At 32.1% G+C, this 19,993-nt stretch overlaps 1 protein-coding gene across 17 annotated transcripts in view; it reads right to left on the bottom strand.

Moving 5' to 3' along the window:
- LOC145266513 (liprin-beta-1-like) overlaps nucleotides 1-19,993 on the bottom strand; it is an 840,289-nt gene that overhangs the window by 133,106 nt on the left and 687,190 nt on the right. For all 17 annotated transcript variants that reach the window (XM_080122251.1, XM_080122249.1, XM_080122253.1 and 14 more), the window contains one exon: nucleotides 6,047-6,131. In XM_080122251.1, coding sequence (XP_079978377.1) covers nucleotides 6,047-6,131 — 85 coding nt within the window. The remainder of the gene's footprint in view (nucleotides 1-6,046; nucleotides 6,132-19,993) is intronic.

Here is a 19,993-nt window from a genome sequence, read left to right as displayed (position 1 = left end):
TTTTATTCATATATATATATATATATATATATATATATATATATATATATATAGAGAGAGAGAGACATGTCTGATTGAACATGACAGTTATTCCTTTTTCCGATGTTTCTGGATATCTTTTCTATTTGCCGAGTGTTTTTTTAATTTCAGTAGGCATATTATATAGAATGGTGCCCAAAAGTTGTTGTTCGGCCATATTTTTCTCTAAAAGCACTTTCTATCGGTGCATCTGATTATCGTCAGGAGCAATTGTTGTTTCCTTTTAATTTTCTTTTCCTTTGAGGCTTGGTGCATTTATAATTGTTTTTAAAATATGGCCAGAAAGATTGGAAAAAGAATAACTCTGTCATGTTCAATCAGATGTGTCTAAATAATGACTTGCTGCCAAAATATACAAATATATATATATTTCATTTTTTTTTTTTTTATTTGGTCAGTGTTTCTTCTTTGCTGCAGGTTTCATTAAACAGTGACAATTCCCATTTGTTTCTTTTCTGATCCATCATTTCAAGTTGGCCGGCCAATGATCTAATGTTCAGATCGAAGGTGAACAAGAACTTACCATATCTGTAAATGTTTTTGACAAGTCTTCATCAAGTTGAAATTGTCGAAGCCTTACTCATTACTCATTTGAGCAAACAAACCCAACTAAGCTCAATATGAAGAGGAAGATAGTATACTAAAATGCTTTCCAAATGGCTATTAATTGACTTTTTCAAGAAACAGCTGGGCAAACTTGGGTTCTTGTACCGGAAAAATATCCAGTAAATAAAACATTGTTTAGTAAACTGTTATTTTTTTGCATTTTTTTCTTTTTGCATTTCTATACACAAAACATGGATATAAATATCACTAAAACATTGCCTAGATGGGTTGCCTTTAGGCTAAGATAAACCATGTCACACACACACACACACAAACCGACAGTAAATAAAACTTACTAAGGGAGATAATAACTTCTGGTGAATACCAGAAAAATATCCAGTAAATAAAACGTTTAGTAAATCGTTATTTTTTTGCATTTTTTTTTTTTTTGGTGCATTTCCATACACCAAACATGGATATAAATATCACTAAAACATCGGCTAGGTCATAAGCTTCATTTCAGTACCTTACTTGCCCGGGTGGGTTGCCTTTAGGCTGAGACAAACCGCGTCACACACACACAGTACGAAAATTTATAATAAGATTCATGAATTTTCGTAATTCCCAATGAAAACTAATGAGAGGCAAAACGTTTTCTCTGAAAAGCCCTCTATTTTTTTAAATAAAAGCAGACACTGGTATTTATTTATAACTTGCTGTACCTATCTGGCGTTACCCGGAATGCAGCAAAAGTCATTTTAATTCTTATTTGCACATTTTCAAATTTAAATGGTTGCATATTCTTACTGCTTCTTTGCACACAGTTTTCCTTTCTTTTAATGGAGTCTCCATTTACGAAGGTTCTAGAGCCACTTGAGTGTAAGAGTTAAAGATATTATTGGTTGGGCGATAATCACCCGCACGAGAGGGTGAAAAACAATGGGTTAAATTACTTAAGAGGAATCCCTGTTATCCAAGAGAACAGCTCAACAAATATTTGCTTACATTAAACTTGAAGATGACTAGGTTGTAGTCTGTTGATAAGCAACTTTGTGGTATTTTATTTCACAAATGAGATGCTTTAGGAAATTAACTTTGCTTGTTGAAAATTCCGTTGGGTTTTTGATATAGAGAAGAAGAAAGGTAAGTTCATTGCTGTAATTATATTCAAGTGAGTTCTTACTGTGAATATAGCAGGGAGATGACCAGGGATTGGAGCTCTGTTGAGCATCTACCATGAATGTAACAATACAGTAAAAAGAGTCTAGCAGCATTTCTTGTGTGTAAAGGAAGCTGCAGGGAAGAGAAAGGTTCACTTCCCCCCTCACCAATGTTGCATCTTTATCTGTTTTATGGAATGTGTTCCGATGAACTTATAGTACTTGTGCCTCCTCGACATACATACTCCTGACTAACCCAGCAAGCAGCAAAGCCCCACTCGTACATTGTGGAGATCCCTAGATGACGGAAAGTTTTTTATCTTAATAGTTTCTTCCATAAGATTGCTAGACTTTGGAATTTCATTCCAGTTTCCTGCTTTCCTGACTGTACTAACTTGTTGAAGTTTAAATGTAATGTGAACAAGATGCTGTTCAACTCCCCTCAGTCCCCTGTCAGACATGATCTTAAATAGTAGCATCTTACGTTCCAAGTGGTAATATACCTTATTGGGGGGGGGAATGAGTGCGTGTGTGTGTGTGTGTATATATATATATATATATATAATATATTGCCTTTTGGATGATTTTGGACCATTTGGAATTTACCCATTGGATTGAAATTTTAAATTCGACCGTTTTGGATTTTACCATTTTGGGATTTTTACCCTTCACCGGACTATCCATTCATGTGAAATGTTTTTATTATTTTTCTTTTGCCTCCTGTTCCCCTTACCTCACCCTTTTTTTAACCAAGTAAGATCTTTGACTTACTTGTAGTTTCATTAAATACTTTTATATGCAAAATCCGATCCTGCCCTCTGATGAGAAGGAGAGTATTTCTTCAAAACTCCGCGGATTAAGGACTATCCACTTATCTTGTGCTTCCTTTTTTTAAAATTAAATATGTTTTTAACTCTTTTTCAAGATGTCTTTTAACATATTTTATTAATCATTTGTTCATATATATATATATATATATATGTTTTTTGTGAAGCCGATATTGTACTCTTTCAAAGCAAGAAATAGTGAGCTGAGCGACATCCCCTATATACAACAGTACCCAATCTCAGGAGTCTTAAATTTTCCTACTTTTTTATGCAGTTCTTTGTGCTTTTTTTTTTTTAATTCAATTTTCATCCAAAACAAGGCACAGTGCCACTTTGATGTAGGGGGCTACTATCGGGGGACATAAGTTGCAGGGATATTATGAAGGGAGATGAGCAGCAAGATGTCTGTTTGTATTACACTTGAACTTCTGCATGTCAGTACAGTTGGGAAAGCAGAATCCCGGAAGAGAGTTCCAAAGTCTAGCAGTTCCGGGAAAGAAACTATTGAAGTAGAAGGCTTTCTTATATCTAGGGATCTCTGTGTAGGGGTGGGATTTTGCTGCTTGTCGGGTTTGTCGGGAGTATTTACGTCGATGGAGTACAAGTGCTTGTAGTTCGTTGGAGCATTCATCATTAAAATACTTGTAGAACAGGCAGAGGGATGCAACATTTGTATTCTGCAAGATTTTTCAAGTTACAATGGTTGGGTATTAGAAAAACGAACAAGACAGTGCTGCATCGTATGAGCCTCCTTTACAAATTTGTAGATGGTTGGATCTGTTTTGTAGCCCTTGTGACAGTCACCAACGTTTTTACCGAGTTGTATATTATTACTAGCCTAGGTACCCGGCGTTGCCCGGGTGTTTGTAGGTGTGTAATAAGCAAGAGGAATAAAAAAACATGGTAGTAGGCAGGTTCGAACCTGTGACGCGAGAGCGGAAAAGAAAGTGAAAGAAAACCTGACATCTTATCGCTAAACCATGACATGACAGGAAGTTCAAATTTAGCGATGTCAATCAAAAAGTTGACTTGCAGAAATGGAGAGTTAAGTGAATGAGTTTATGCAGGTGCAGAAATGAACGTCTGGCTGGAGGAAAATCAAACTTTTTGCCATTTTCTGGTGTATTGGGGAAAACCAGCTTCCCCCAAATAAGGGAAACTCTTGCAGTGTCCAAATGAATAGCAACTGTCTGATATGAAGGGTTTCCCCCACATTGATCAAAGCTAATTGCCTTCTAGACGTCCCGGCCCAGAGGGCCAGGAGGCACTTGATTTTGCTTTGATCAGTTTCACTTTAATTATACGAAAAAGACAAACAAATACTGGAAAGAACAGGACAGAGGGAATTTTTTAAAAGTCAATCAAAATAAAGATAGAGACGATGCTTGTTTTTGAATCTGAGATCGTATAATCTAGGGAGTATCAGGAAACTCCTTCGTAACCGACGAGAAGCGAAAAAAGACTTTTTTAGACATACAAACGCGCGCGTCCATTTTGCCTTTCATGTAATAGATTATTTACATATTTATTATATACTAGCGGGGGTAACCGGCATTGCCCGAGTGTTTGGAGGTAGGTGTGTGTTTGGTGGGGGGGGGGCGTTAGATTAAAACAAAATGGGCAAAGTAATATACCTGTTTAAATATTAAAATATGTTGCTTGGGTGTTTGGAGGTGTAAAAGAAAAAAAAAAGTTTTGGTAGAGAGGTAGGCTCGAACTCAAGGCCTTGAGGCTAAGGCGGAAAAAAAACGTCCGATACGTTACCACGATGCTAAAGAGACAGAGAACCGAGAACTGATGAAATTAAACATTTAAAAATATAGGTTGTTAAACGAAACATCACGCCATAGTCGTCGTAGTAGTAGTAGTAGTAGAAAAGGAAAATGAAGGAACGATTTTTTGGCTACCCCTCCCTGTAGAAAAGCGTGTCGTTGAGGGTGAAGGAATGAATGTTTTTAGCCAATTTTTAAATAGGTATCGTCGGAAGGTTTGAACTTGCCCAGGTGTTTGGAGGTGTGTGTGTAGGGGGGTGGAGGGAGTAAACTAAAGAATAAGCAAACTAATAACCCTGCTTAAATATCATAAAAAAAACGTGTTAAACTTCTTAAAAAAATCGGAAAAACCAAAACAAAAAAAACAGCGAATGAATGTAAAAATTCTTTATAAACATCAGAAAAACAGAAACCAAAAAAAGGAAAAAAACAAAATTAAGGAAAAACAAAAAAGAACAGCAAAAAGCACAAAAAAAAAAAATGGCATTGTTTGAATATTAAAAGTTTAAAAATCGAAAAAAAAAAAATTTATCTGATACCTCGGATCGAACCTGCAATCTTAAGATAACGACGCTGTCACTTTACCCATTGTGCCATGACCGCGTGGATGAGTTTAGGTCGGTTTTTATAATATTTAAACAAATTCAAGGGACAACGTCTTTTGCACGTGTTTACGCATGCATGGAAGCTATCTTGTCATGAAGGAACAATTTTTTGTTACCCCTCCCTGTAGAAAAGCGACCCAGTGAGGGAATTAATGTTTTTAGCCTATTTTTCCATATTTGTCATTGGAAGGTTCGAGCTTGAAAATGATACCAGTCTGGCAAAAATCCGTAGCCTCTGTCAAAAGTTTTTGTGCGACATACAAACACACACACACTTTACCTTTTATATATACCCGGCGTTGCCCAGGTGTTTGTAGGTGTGTGTGTGTTGGGGGGGATCAAAAAAGAAAAAAAGTTTTGTAGAAAGGTAGGCTCGAAAAACAAATTGCCTGGATTAAATATTAAAAAAAATGAACAAGAAACAGAAAAAAAGTTTTGGGAGGGAGGTAGGCTCGAACTCGAAGCCTTGAGGTTAATAGCCTGATGACATGGCATGACACCATAAAGCCAGGGACTTTAAAAAGAGTGGAAAATAAGCATTTAAAAATGAAGGTGGTTCTGTAGGTCAAATCTCACGCTATGGCAGCAGCAAAGAAAACAAATTCACAGCACAAATTTTGTTGTAATTGTAAGATAAAAGTGTTCGAAATTTTTTCGTAAGTGTTAGATATTATCATCTCGGTAGCATATAAAAAGTTATGAGAATGAGCGAGCAAGCCGAGAAGCAGCCGGAAAAAAGCCTTTGGTGGACATACAGAAATGCACTAACACACATTTTGCCTTTTATATATATAGATAGATTTAGCGTAAATAATTAGTCATTGGAAGAGTTTCAATAACTTGATAATTAACTATTTTATCATATTGCCTAATTCTTTTTTTGTATTTTCCCATTTCCTCCTTGTGTATATCTTCTTATTAAAATGTTTTCTCTTAGCTCTTTACTGAATGTTATCTATTTCTTCTTTTGTAATTTCCACGTTGATTATTGAATAAAATTGACAACATCAGTATGAAGCATAAAAACCTTTTTTCTTTCATGCCTGGCAAGTGCAGTGAAAACAATGACCTTGCAAGGGTTCAGACCATTTACTCACCTCTACGGCCTTGAGCTTGTACAACCATTTCTTCGATTTTCTTATACCGCCGTAACAAGCGCCGATATTCCTCTAACCGACGATCCTGCAAAACACAAGGCAAAGCAAAATGTTAGTTCTAAAACTGGTAGCAACATCCTCTGGTTGTTTCATCTTCATAAAATTAAAAAGGTTTCAATGGCTGAAAGATACAATTTCATTTGATTTCAGTTGAGGAAAAATCCTACAAAAAAAAAAAAATTACTGATTTAAGAAATGCGCTTCAATCTTTTTCGATCCATTTCTTACTTGTCAATCTACTGAAACAGAATGAATATATATATATATATATATATATATATATACACACTTGTGTCCGATATTATTCATACCCCCCCCCTTGAAAATTGAGTTTATTAGGTGTAACTTTGTAAGAATTTATTGTTTACGTCCATATTGATACATATTCTTAATAAACCTCTTCTGATCATTTTCGTAATTCTAAAATCTCGGGATACTTGTAATAAAAGAAATATACAGCTATTTATAAAATGTGCAATGTTCAAAAATAATCATACCCCCTTATTTTTTCAGTATTAATCGAGTTTCTGACTGTTTGTTTCCTGTTTGATTCTTATTTTGAATGCTTTTATACAACCTTTGATTAATTTCATTTCGTTTTTTGCATTTTTCAGAAATTAAAATGATATCAACTGAAAACCAATAAAAGAATAAAAATTATTAGAATGGGGAAGAAAAAAGAGCTTAGTAATGATCTTAGGACAAAAATTGTGAATTCACATAAGGATGGTTTAGGTTACAAGTCAATTTCCAAGAAATTTGAGGTCCCTACAGCAACAGTTCAGAGCATCATCAAAAAATTCCAGAGCCACCACACAACAAACAACTTGATTGGTAGAGGAAGGAAAAGGAAACTGTCTGCTAGAGCCACCAGGAATATTGTAAGAAGTGTTAATGCAAATCCAACCACCACTACTAAGGACATTTTAGAAAATCTGGAGTCTTCTGGCATAAAAATATCAAGGCAAACATTGCAAAGGACTCTGCATGAAAATGGTCTGAAAGGAAGAAGACCAAGAAGGACTCCATTGCATACCAGAAAACACCTTGCAGCACGTCTAAAGTTTACTAGGACCTATGTGAATTCTCCAGAGTCCGTTTTCTCAAGTATTTTGTGGACTGACGAAACAAAAATTGAATTGTTTGGCCATATGGATGCTTCTTACGTTTGGAGGAAGAAAGGAGAAGCTTACAACCCAAAGAACACCATACCCACGGTGAAACATGGTGGTGGTAGCCTAATGTTTTGGGGCTCCTTTTCGGCTAGTGGTCCAGGTAGTTTGGTCAAGATAGATGGAACCATGAAGAAGGAGCAATATTTGGAGATACTCCAGAAAAACATTAGACAGGATGCGGAGAAGCTCTATTTAGGACCAAACTGGGTCCTTCAACAGGATAATGATCCAAAATATACTGCCAAAATAGTCAAGAAATGGTTTGAGGATAATCAAATTAATGTTTTGGAATGGCCTAGTCAGAGTCCCAACCTGAACCCTATCGAAAACCTCTGGCACATATTGAAAACTGAGGTTAAAAAGCGGAAACCTAGAAATTTGAGGGATTTGGAGAACTACTGCATTGAAGAATGGTCAACAATCAGTGTTGATGCTTGTAAAAACCTTGTTGATAAATATCCAAAACGGTTACAGGCAGTTATTAAGAATAAAGGGCATGCTATTGACTATTAGTAAGAGAGGTATGAATAATTTTGAACTAGTGCCATTATTGTTTTTCTTTGTATAATGTTTCAAACTTGCATAATTTATTTATTTGTTGAGTTTAAATTAAATGCTTATGCTTGATTTATTGTTTGAAATCCCTTTAATATTGTCTACCTTCTGGTTTGAGCAATATTCTTATAGAAATCTCAAAGATCCGAGGGGTATGAATAATATCGGGCACAAGTGTATATACAGGGTGGCCACAAAGTCACGCACCAATGTTAGTTAAAAAAGTTAAAAAAGTTTTAAAAAGGTTATAGTAGTAACATTTATTCAAATTCAAAAAAGAAATATTAACATTGGTGCATGACTTTGTGGCCACTCTGTATGTGTGTATATATATATATATATATATATATATATAGTGTTTTATTCGCTGTGTGTATTGAAGGAGAAAAAACAAATGAACGTTTTTCTATAAAAGCATATTAAGTTGGGGTTTTTTTCAGTAAATTTAAAGAGTGATTCAATATTTATTATTACCATATTTATAACGATTGTATTGGCTATGAAGAAACGGTTGATATTTTTTAAATAAAGACCATTTTGCTTGATACAAAATTTCATTTTGAAAAGTATGTTAATTTTATATAACAAATAAATGACAAAGGTCTATATTCCAAATTTCAAGATGTTGACCATCTTACTGTTTATTTCTTTATGTTGACAGACACAATTTTTGACAGCATCTGTTTCATAGCACAGAATCATTCATGTAATTATCATGTCAATTATTAAATTTATTTTGCCCATAATTCATCAGGAGAAAAAGATGGTGTAATAAAATGAAAAAAAAAATAGTTACAACCTCTCTCCCAATTTTCGGATTTTATAATTATACCCATACGTCTTTTTTTTTCTTTTAAAATTAATAAGTGCTTCTTCTTCTGATGAGTTAAGGGCAAAATAAATTTAATAACTGACATAATAATTACAAGAATGATTTTGCGCCACAAAACAGGAACTTTAAAAAATTGTGCATGCCAATGTACGTAAAGAAATAAATGATAAGATGGTTAACATCTTGAAATTTGCGATATAGACTTTTTCATTTATTTGTTATACGCTCTGTAGTTACATCGAGCTTCATAAATTAAAGGATTGGTGTAAATAAAAGGTGAAATATAATTGAATAAACATATTTTACAATAAATATATTAATTTTATATACTATATTTTTTTTATGCGAGTATGGTTAATTTCATATTAGTAGTTTCTTTTAATGCATTAACCAGCAAAATTTATTGTATATTTTGCAATCCTCTTTTCTCTGATAAAAAGAATTGCATTTTTTGGAACTCCATAGAATAAGGTCTGGTTTATTTGTATTGCTTATCAGCTAATTAAAATTTTGTATACCTTAGAGGTTTATGTTTTTTTGAAAATTGGAACAAATTTTCAATAAGATTTTTCTATTATATATATATATATCTACAATTATATAAATGCAACTTTGTGTGTGTATGAGTTCGTTCCTAATAGATTCCGAAACGGCTGAACAGATTTCCTTTAAAATTTACAGAACTTTAGTGTATAAGTCTGGAAGTCAGCTTAGTTAAGTTTTGTCTTAGAATACCCCCCCCCCGATAATTACCGATAATAAAAACCGTTATTTTAATTTATCTATCATTGGTAAAGCCATTTTTTCCATGTCATCGCTTAGCAACAATGATAGAACAATGGGCCGTGAAAATTCTATTGTAGGCAAGTTGATAGCATGTTTTTTTTTTTTTTTTTTTTTTTTTGCATGGTGTGGTCTGTAAGTTCAAACTCTGCACATAAATTTCTTAATTTTTTTTCATTAACTGCAAAGAATTTTATAAAACTTGAAAATTTATGGGTTTTTTTTTTTTTTTGCATGATATGGTCTATAAGTTCAAACCAAAATTTCTTAATGTTTTTTTTCGTTAACTAGAAAGAATTATATTTGCAATAGAAAACTAGATTATCATAGTACTTTAATTAAACTTTATAATTGATTATAGAAAAAACAAAATTGTAAACTAAGCAAAGATGATTTCTTCATTGAAATTAAAAAAAAAAATACATTTGAATTTCAGTCAAGTCACTTAAAATAATAAAACTTCAAATAAAACTTCTTTGTTTTTTTAACTTTAAACAAAGTGTTTGGTATAAAATGATTATTTTCTTTTAATCAAAAATTCATAGACGCTAATACCTCAAACAATCACAGTAGAAGCACATGTTTTTTATATTAAAAAAAGTTCTTAAATTTAACACTCTTCCCCTACTGTTGTTTTGATCTCCCCCACTCCTGCTACTATCACTTTTTTAACACCTCTCTCCACCCAGGCTGAACTGTTATTTTGATCCCCCCCCCCGCCTCTCTACACCCGGACACCACCCCCGCTAGTATATATCTATAAAAGTAAACGTGTCTGTCTGTCTGTGTACATTTTCCTTCGCAATAACTCTGTTAATTTTCAGTCTACAGACTCGAAATTTGATATACAGGGTACTGAGATTTGGGAAAATCTATGTGATCGGTTTTCGGTCAGAAATTTGGCTGTTAAGGGGTCAAAGTTCAACAATTTGACCTTTGAGAACTCTACCAAACTCCGACAATTCAATTTTGGGTCTAAACACTTGAAATTTTAGATATAGGTTCCTTGGATATGGATCTAATTTAATAACTGGATTTGAGCCCAAAACAATAAATTTTAAGGGGTCGTAGTAGGGGTCAAAGTTAAAAAAAATTGACCTTTTTTTTTTTTTTTTTTTTTGCTCAGCATACACCTCCAAACACCTAGGCAACGCCGGGCACCCATGCTAGTATATCTATAAAAGTGAAATTGTGTGTGTGTGTACATTTCCCTACCAAACTACTCTATCAATTTTCAATCTACAGATTCGAGATTTTACATAAAGGGTATTGAGATTTGGGAAAATATTTTTGATCGGTATTCGGACAGAAATTTGGCTGTCAAGGGGTCAAAATTCAATGATCTGACCTTTGAAAACTCCACCAAACTCCTCTGCCAATTTTTGGTCTAAACACTTGAAATTTTAGATGTACATGAGTTGGACATGGATCAAACTTTTTAATTTGATTTGAGCCCAAAACAATGTTAAGGAGTCCAAATTGGAGTCAAAGGGTATTCAGACATGCAGCAAGCTTTTGAATCAATTGACTTTTGCAGACTCTACCAAAATCCTCCACCAATTTTGGGTCTAAACACTTGAAATTTTAGATGTAAGTTACCTGGACATGAGTCAAACTTTTATATATAGATTTTATATATAGATACATATGCACAGTAAAGTTATGAACAGTAATAGGGCCCAAGCAAAGCGGAGCTAAACTGCTAGTACACACACAGACACATATATATATGAGGAAGATTAAATCTGGACAGAAGTAGGAAAATGTACAGAAAGACAGACTTCAATTGTATGGCTAGATTAAAAGAATGGATGAGAGTTCCTAACTGAGTGGATGTAGAAAGGTTGAAGTAAAAGGTTCTGTTCACAGGGGAATCCTAAAGAAAACATTGGCAGAAGTGATAAATATAAACCCATATATGGTCAATTTCTTAAAGCCATAAAACTAATGGTAAACGGAATGATGCTGCTGAAGAATGATAAACTAATAGTTCTTAACATGAAAATAGATAAATTATTTTAAACTTTCTGGATAAAATCTAATTTTGAAAGCAAAATATTTTTTCTTGTCTTTTTCTTTGTAACTAGCCTGGGTGCCCCGATGTTTGGAGGTGTGTGTTGAGCAAAAAAAAAAAAAAAAAAAAAAGTGGTAGTAGGCAGGCAGGCTTGAACTCATACCGCAAAGGAGTTAAAGAACATAAAAAAAAAAAAAAGATCATGACGTCTTTACCGTTGTGTCCATCACAAAACCAAAAGTGGCGAAGGTTTCAATTAAGGGTAGTCAATCGAAAAGAGGGGATGACTTTAGAAAATATTGATGAAAAAAGCGACCCCTCCTTGTAGAAAAGTGTTCAATTGAGAGTGAAGGAATTAATGTTTTTAGTCAATTTTTCGATATTTGTCGTCCGAAGGGTCGAGCTTCAAAACGATACCCATCTGGTGAAAATCCGTCGCCTCTGTTGAAAGTTTTAGGCAAATATACATACATTTAAACAGACAGGTGAGATTTATATTATAGACTAGTGGGGGTGCCCGGCATTGCCCAAGTGTTTATAGGTGTGAGTTGAGGAAAAAAAAAGTTGTAGTAGGCAGGTAGGCTCGAACCCGAACCATTGACGCAAAGGTGAAAAAGAAAGTGTGAAAGAAAAAAACAGACATCTTACCGCTCGGCCACGGTGGGACAGGAACTGAAAAGCGTTTTAATTTAACAATTAAAATGTTAAGTGACAGGTGCGTGAATTTAATGAGGTCAAACATCACGCCATAGGGGAATGAAATCCCGCACTTAACTTTGGCTGCGAGGCTGTTTTTTTGGTTTTGTTTCCCCAAAATGTTGGGGGGAAAACCAGCTCCCATATATAGGGGAGTGTCCAAATGAATAGCAATTGTTTGATATGAGGGTTTTTTTCCACACAGTAATCAAAGCTAATTGCTTTCTGGACATCCCCAGCACGAAGCTGGGAAGCTGGCATCGCTGCCATTAGTTTCGCTTTTTTACACGAAAACCATGAACAAACAGGCGTGAAGGCAGAGAGCGAGAATTTTTAGCGTGTAAAAATTGCTCAAATAAAATATATTTACGACCTCCTTTCATAAATCGGATATATTATAATCTAGGGAGTATATAAAAAGTTCTAAGAATGAGTGACCACCCCGAGCCCCCCCCCCCCCCCCCATCCGGCCATAAAGCCTTTGCCGGGCATGCGAAAAAATGCACACACACACACAAACACATTTTTGCTTTTATATAATAGATGTCGAATTGATTTGACTTTTTCCACACTAGAAATCATAAATATTGAACTCACAAAAAGCGCTGGATGATCCAATTGAAGTGAAAATATGACTTGTCAACTGGTGTTTCCTTCAGAGGAAATCTTCATTATGCCATTTCATGGAACTGAGAAAATTGAACCGGTATGTGCTTCATTACAGCATCCCGCAACCAAGAATTTATATATTTATGTTAAAGAATTGTTTGTCAATGAAGACTGTTTCTTTTAGACAGACATTTTTGTTAACTGTTTGAATGCTTACATCAACACACACATATCAAGAGACATATGATACAGTCCAGAGATAGCTTTATATATAAGTCATATAGATGCTTACACAACAGGCATGCTATGCACACACATAGAATGTAACATGTATTGATTTATGCATTGTACAAGCAGCACAGAGACACGTTTATATACACACCACAATATAACACAAGTCTGCTTGACGTCCATCAGATATTATAAAAGAAAAAATATTTTGATTTAAGGATGCCAGGTCTCTTTGGTCAACTCATTCACGGCTGCCGAAACATCAGCTACATAAAGAAACGCTACATAGACTGCATGAAGCTCACCCTGAAGCGCTGCAATATCCCCTTCAATCTTTTGGAGACTTTGCTAGCGGACAGAGACACTTGGCATTCCACACGTGATAGCGGGATGGCCTTCTTTAACAATGAGCATGAGCGAGCAGCTATGGAGCATCACAAACTCACCATTAAAACTCAAGTCATGTCTTCCTGTGCTTTATCTGTGCAAAGCAGTGTAGATCACGCAGCATCGGGCTTCAGTCATCAACGGAGTCACAGAGTCAATTAAAAAAAAAAAAAAATGATGAAGACGTTGTCATCCACATGGATGGACTATCATCACTAACTAATTTTGCTTTGAAAATGGGATTTTATGAAAGAAAGTTTAAAATAAATCTTATCTATTTTAATGAAAAATCTGAAAAGCTTTTAATTTTTGAATAAGATTTTAAAAATGTGTCTACATTTCAATACACACACACAAACATACACAATGGCGCTAAAAAGAAAGTCCACACTAGTCATTTTTTTCAAAAACCACAAATTTAAGCAAAATTGAATATAAATTCAAAAACCGCAAATTTAAGCTCAATTGAATTGTTTAAACAACCTATACCCCATTTGATTTGCCTTTTATTTCATAATTGACTTTTAATTGTGCACCGTGATGGGTCCCTAACTAGAGTTAGAGCAAGCAAGTAAGTTCTATACATCGATTTCATCAAACTATTTTTATACATAACGGATTTATTAAGGTTAAAAATACAAAAGTCAAGTATCATGGTTCAATTGTTCTCTAAACAGAAACATTCATTTCGAATTCTGTCATGTCAAAAAAACTACGGTTGATTTTATATGCTGAAACATTCTGCTTGTGTGGTAATAAAACTTCTCAAATATACTTGGTTAGGCTGGTCCAAATCTTTCAGATTTTATCGATTATCATCGCTTATCAAAGACACTCCAATACAAAACCTCTCTAAGAACACTGCCAGATAAAGTATATTTGTGTGAAATTTCATAAGAATTAGCATAGCCGTTTCAGAGTACATAGGGAGCAAATTCACACACACAAAGTTCCTTTTATATAATAATAAATATAAACATATACACATGCCTGACTTTAAAACTCACATTACATATCAATCATATCATTCCTCTCTATGCAACGCATGTTCCCACCCCTCACCAACCAAGTTTCACTTCTAAACACCGCACTATATACACATGCCGGATAGACTCTTCTCTTGATCGACAATGGTAACACTCTGCTGGTTAAAAATGGCAGAAGATCCTTGAACTTACTCCATCCAATGCTAACTCCTACAATCAGACTAACACCTGCTCCACCCTGTGTTCCAATGTCTCCAAGTTTAATTTGGGTGTCAATTTCTTAAAGCTTTCCACGATGATGATGATGTTAATCTGAATTTGTTTATACATTCGTATGTATAGCATTCCCTCTTGAAGCAATTAACTGGATGTTATGAGTTTTGAAACAACAACAAGGCGTAAGTGTTGTAATGTAGGCCATATTTAATTTAGATGTAAAAATGATAAAAAAATTTGGGAGGTGTTTTTGATCTGTGTGAAATTTCAACAATTAGGTATTAAGTATCAATAATTAGATATTAAAAAAATTCAAATTTAAAAAAATTCTTTGCAATATTTCAAAGTGGCACAACCCCTTATTTGAAAATTCAAATATTTAAAATTTGCATTAAATTTTCTCCATAGACATTTAAACACCAATTAAGCAAAATTCCCCGAATTTCAATTTTTTCTTTAGATCCATTAACTTTTAGACATTCTCTAGAATCAAAATCATGGAATAGATTTTGATCAAAACTGGAATAAGGATTCTATACATGAAGTTTAATAACATTACATCTTGATTTTAATTGCTTGAAATCATTACATCTTGATTTTAATTGCCTGAAATCATTACATCTTGATTTTAATTGCTTGAAATCATTACATCTTGATTTTAATTGCTTGAAATCATTACATCTTGATTTTAATTGCTTGAAATCATTACATCTTGATTTTAATTGCTTGAAATCATTACATCTTGATTTTAATTGCTTGAAATCATTACATCTTGATTTTAATTGCTTGAAATCATTACATCTTGATTTTAATTGCTTGAAATCATTACATCTTGATTTTAATTGAAATCATTACATCTTGATTTTAATTGAAATCATTACATCTTGATTTTAATTGAAATCATTACATCTTGATTTTAATTGAAATCATTACATCTTGATTTTAATTGAAATCATTATATCTTTGTTTTAAATAATTAATATCATATCTTGATTAATTGATATTACATCTTGATTTTAATTAATATTGTTATATCTTGATTTTAATTTAACCATTGTAAAGAAGGGGGAGACAAAAGTGATGCAAAACTTTTTTCTTCGGATAATTTTACCTGTCCTGAGACAGGTATTCTTCTAATAATTTTATAGATTGTTTCACTGAATGTACATCTTTTTTATGATTAAATTAAAAGTTAAACTTGAAATTTAAAAATAAAAAGTGAATGCCCGTGCTCAATAATGGATGCGTTTATCAAATTAAGTAATGTAAGGTTAAAGTGGCATCTTCTTGAGCCATTTTAAAACAAGAGTAAGAAAAACCTTGTATCATTTGGATTTTTCAAACTACTGCTCTCATCTTAGTGTTATTTTCATAACATTTTGGTCGATGTAACTTTTGACCTTCAGGTGTAACTTGTCGAACTTGGGAATCTGCATGGAATTTTGAACAAAACCAGGGTAGCATGCTCTCATTCCGTCAGCCATGGCTAAGCAGAATTGGTGCAATGGATAAAGTACTTGGTTAAATGCAGTTATAAAAGTTACATTCTTCTAAAGGTTGAAGGTTCAGGTGCACTCAAAAATACAATTATGAATGATTTAGGACTTCTACACAGTCATTGCTGACGGTACAAGAGTATGCTACCAGTGTGAATTAAATTAAAGTGTTCTGTTTGAAATTTTGTGTAGATTCCAGAGTCCAAAAAGATACACTCTGAAGAAGTTTGGAGGTTACATCGACCTAAACATTGTGAAAATAACACTAGCAGCAGTCGGAAGAATCCAAAGAATCCAAATAATCAAGCTTCATCTCAAAAACGCAGAAAAGTATCGTCCTTCTTTACGTGCCTCCCCACAAAGATAAATATTAAGATAAAGAAGTTGTTTTTAATATGGAAAAAACTCCAGTTCTCAAAAAATGGCCAACTTGATTGCAACAAAAATAAAAATCATCTTAGTTTAGAAGGATTTCTCTTCAAGTAAAGAACAGATACTGCAATTTGATCCTAGTCCAAATCCTAGGTAAGTTTTGTGGTGTCAGGGGATATAATTGAAAATAAAACAATAAAATATGATCAATCGGGGGGGGGGGCGTTAAAGATCCCAGCAGGCAAAAGAAACAAGAGGAACAGCTTTCAATTGAGACTGGTTTGAGCGTAACCTTCACACCCATCATTCTGTAAACCAAAGATGAGAACAGTAGTCTGAATATTCAACGTAATAATTTATTTATCCTCATCTAAAATATTCAAAAACATAAAATCCAAAAGGCGTTCCATGAAAAGATGCCAAAAATCTTTCCAGGTTGATCATTATCTGTGAGAAGAAACCACAAAACACAAATTATTAATTATTTCCGCAATGCAATTGCACGCCTCAGTACACATTATTATTACGGCTTGTAGGGGATGCGGAAATACTTGCTGTTGGCACCCATGGATGTGCCAGAGGGAAAAGATCCTATGTACTCTGGATATGTACTAAATAAAAACGGAGCTCACGTTTCGAAAATACGTTAGCATAGTTTGCCCTAAAGTAGGAAACAAAAAACAAAAAGAAAACAGAATATTCAAGATGAACGTTACATTGCGAATATGGTATCGCAAACTGCATTTGACAGACCATCAAAAATGCCATTTCAAACCTAAGTGTGATTTGCAAACAAAATAAAATGGCATTTTAAACTTAAGGATAATAATACAGATTAACAGGCAGAAGTCCTATTTGTGCCTCGCCCAAGAGGGAGAAGTTTGACAAAAGGTTGTCTTTTTACAAGAAAGAAATCTATACCCCTCCCATCCAACAAGAAATGGCACACTGGACTTGGATAAAATAGTTCATATGTGAAATGGTACGCATTCAAGTAACAGTGCTAAGTTGGAAACTCCACCAGAGTAGATGAATTCTTCTCCTGGTATCCAGTAAGACAACAACAAAACATACTATATCACTGTTAACTGATCAATCAAAGTGAGGAAAATTAATATTATTTGGACTACTGTTCTCATCTTTGCAAAATTATTTGCAATGTTTCTGTTGATGTAACCTTTGACCTTCTTTAGAGGATATCTTGTCAAAGTTTAACTCAGAAATCCACATGGAATTTCAAACAGAAATGTTTATTTAATCCCTGAGGGTAGCATGCTCTTGTTCTGTCAGCCATGATCAGGTAGAAGTTCTAAGTAATTTGCAATTATATTTAAGTGTCGCGCATTCTGAGGACAGACCCTTAATCTTGCAGAAGTGCAAAGTTTAAATGTTATTTTCATGACGTTTCAGTTGATGTAATCTCCAATCTTCTTGAGGTCTATCTTGTCAAACTTGGAAATCTTTCTGTCGAACTCATGAATCTGCATAGAATTTTAAATGAAAACCTTTTATTTAATCCAGAGGGGGTAGCATGCTCTTATTCTGTCAGTCACGACTGGGTCCTAAATAATTTGCAATTGTATTTTAAATGTCACCCGTACTGAGGATTGAATCTTAAACCTCAAGAAGAGTGTAACGTTGAAACTAAATTTTACCAAGTACTTTATCTGGACAATTCTGGTATGAGTTTTAGGAGGTTTAAACCTGTTTTGGGTTTTAGATATATATTTTTACTACTACATGTCTTTATACATATGTATTTTATAATTATTACTACATGTTTCTATACATTTATATTTAATATTTATTAATACATATTTCTATACATTTATATTTAATATTTATTAATACATATTTCTATACATTTATATTTAATATTTATTAATACATGTTTATATACATCTATATTTTATATTTATTAATACATGTTTATATACATCTATATTTTATATTTATTAATACATGTTTATATACATCTATATTTTATATTTATTAATACATGTTTATATACCTATATATTTTATATTTATTAATACATGTTTATATACATTTATATTTTATATTTATTAATACATGTTTATATACATCTATATTTTATATTTATTAATACATATCTCTAAACATATTTTATATTTATTAATACATGTTTATATACATCTATATTTTATATTTATTAATACATGTTTATATACATCTATATTTTATATTTATTAATACATGTTTATATACATCTATATTTTATATTTATTAATACATGTTTATATACCTATATATTTTATAATTATTACTACATGTTTCTATACATTTATATTTAATATTTATTAATACATATTTCTATACATTTATATTTAATATTTATTAATACATATTTCTATACATTTATATTTAATATTTATTAATACATGTTTATATACATCTATATTTTATATTTATTAATACATGTTTATATACCTATATATTTTATATTTATTAATACATATTTATATACATCTATATTTTATATTTATTAATACATGTTTATATACCTATATATTTTATATTTATTAATACATGTTTATATACATTTATATTTTATATTTATTAATACATGTTTATATACATCTATATTTTATATTTATTAATACATGTTTATATACATCTATATTTTATATTTATTAATACATGTTTATATACATCTATATTTTATATTTATTAATACATGTTTATATACATCTATATTTTATATTTATTAATACATATTTATATACATCTATATTTTATATTTATTAATACATGTTTATATACCTATATATTTTATATTTATTAATACATATTTATATACATCTATATTTTATATTTATTAATACATATCTCTAAACATATTTTATATTTATTAATACATATTTCTAAACATATATATTTTATATTTATTAATACATGTTTATATACATCTATATTTTATATTTATTAATACATGTTTATATACATCTATATTTTATATTTATTAATACATGTTTATATACATCTATATTTTATATTTATTAATACATGTTTATATACATCTATATTTTATATTTATTAATACATGTTTATATACATCTATATTTTATATTTATTAATACATGTTTATATACATCTATATTTTATATTTATTAATACATGTTTATATACATCTATATTTTATATTTATTAATACATGTTTATATACATCTATATTTTATATTTATTAATACATATTTATATACATCTATATTTTATATTTATTAATACATATTTATATACATCTATATTTTATATTTATTAATACATATTTCTAAACATATATATTTTATATTTATTAATACATATTTCTAAACATATATATTTTATATTTATTAGTAGTATGGTATAATCATGTTGGATCACTGAAGTTAAGCAACATTGAATCTGGTCAGTATTAAATGGGTGACCATTTGGAACTTCCAGGTGCTGTATGTGCTCTCCGTTTGTGAACTTTTCCTTGCCACTGGACTCAAACAGTGTCGATTCAGGAGAGGTGTGGTTGGTGATTGCGCAA

This window comes from Euprymna scolopes, chromosome 41 (genome assembly GCF_053919585.1).
Source record: "Euprymna scolopes isolate OS-2025 chromosome 41, ASM5391958v1, whole genome shotgun sequence".
In the NCBI taxonomy this organism is placed as follows: Eukaryota; Metazoa; Mollusca; class Cephalopoda; order Sepiida; family Sepiolidae; genus Euprymna; species Euprymna scolopes.
Note: the sequence above shows the minus strand (reverse complement) of the source record. Positions and strands in the feature narration are given on the sequence as shown.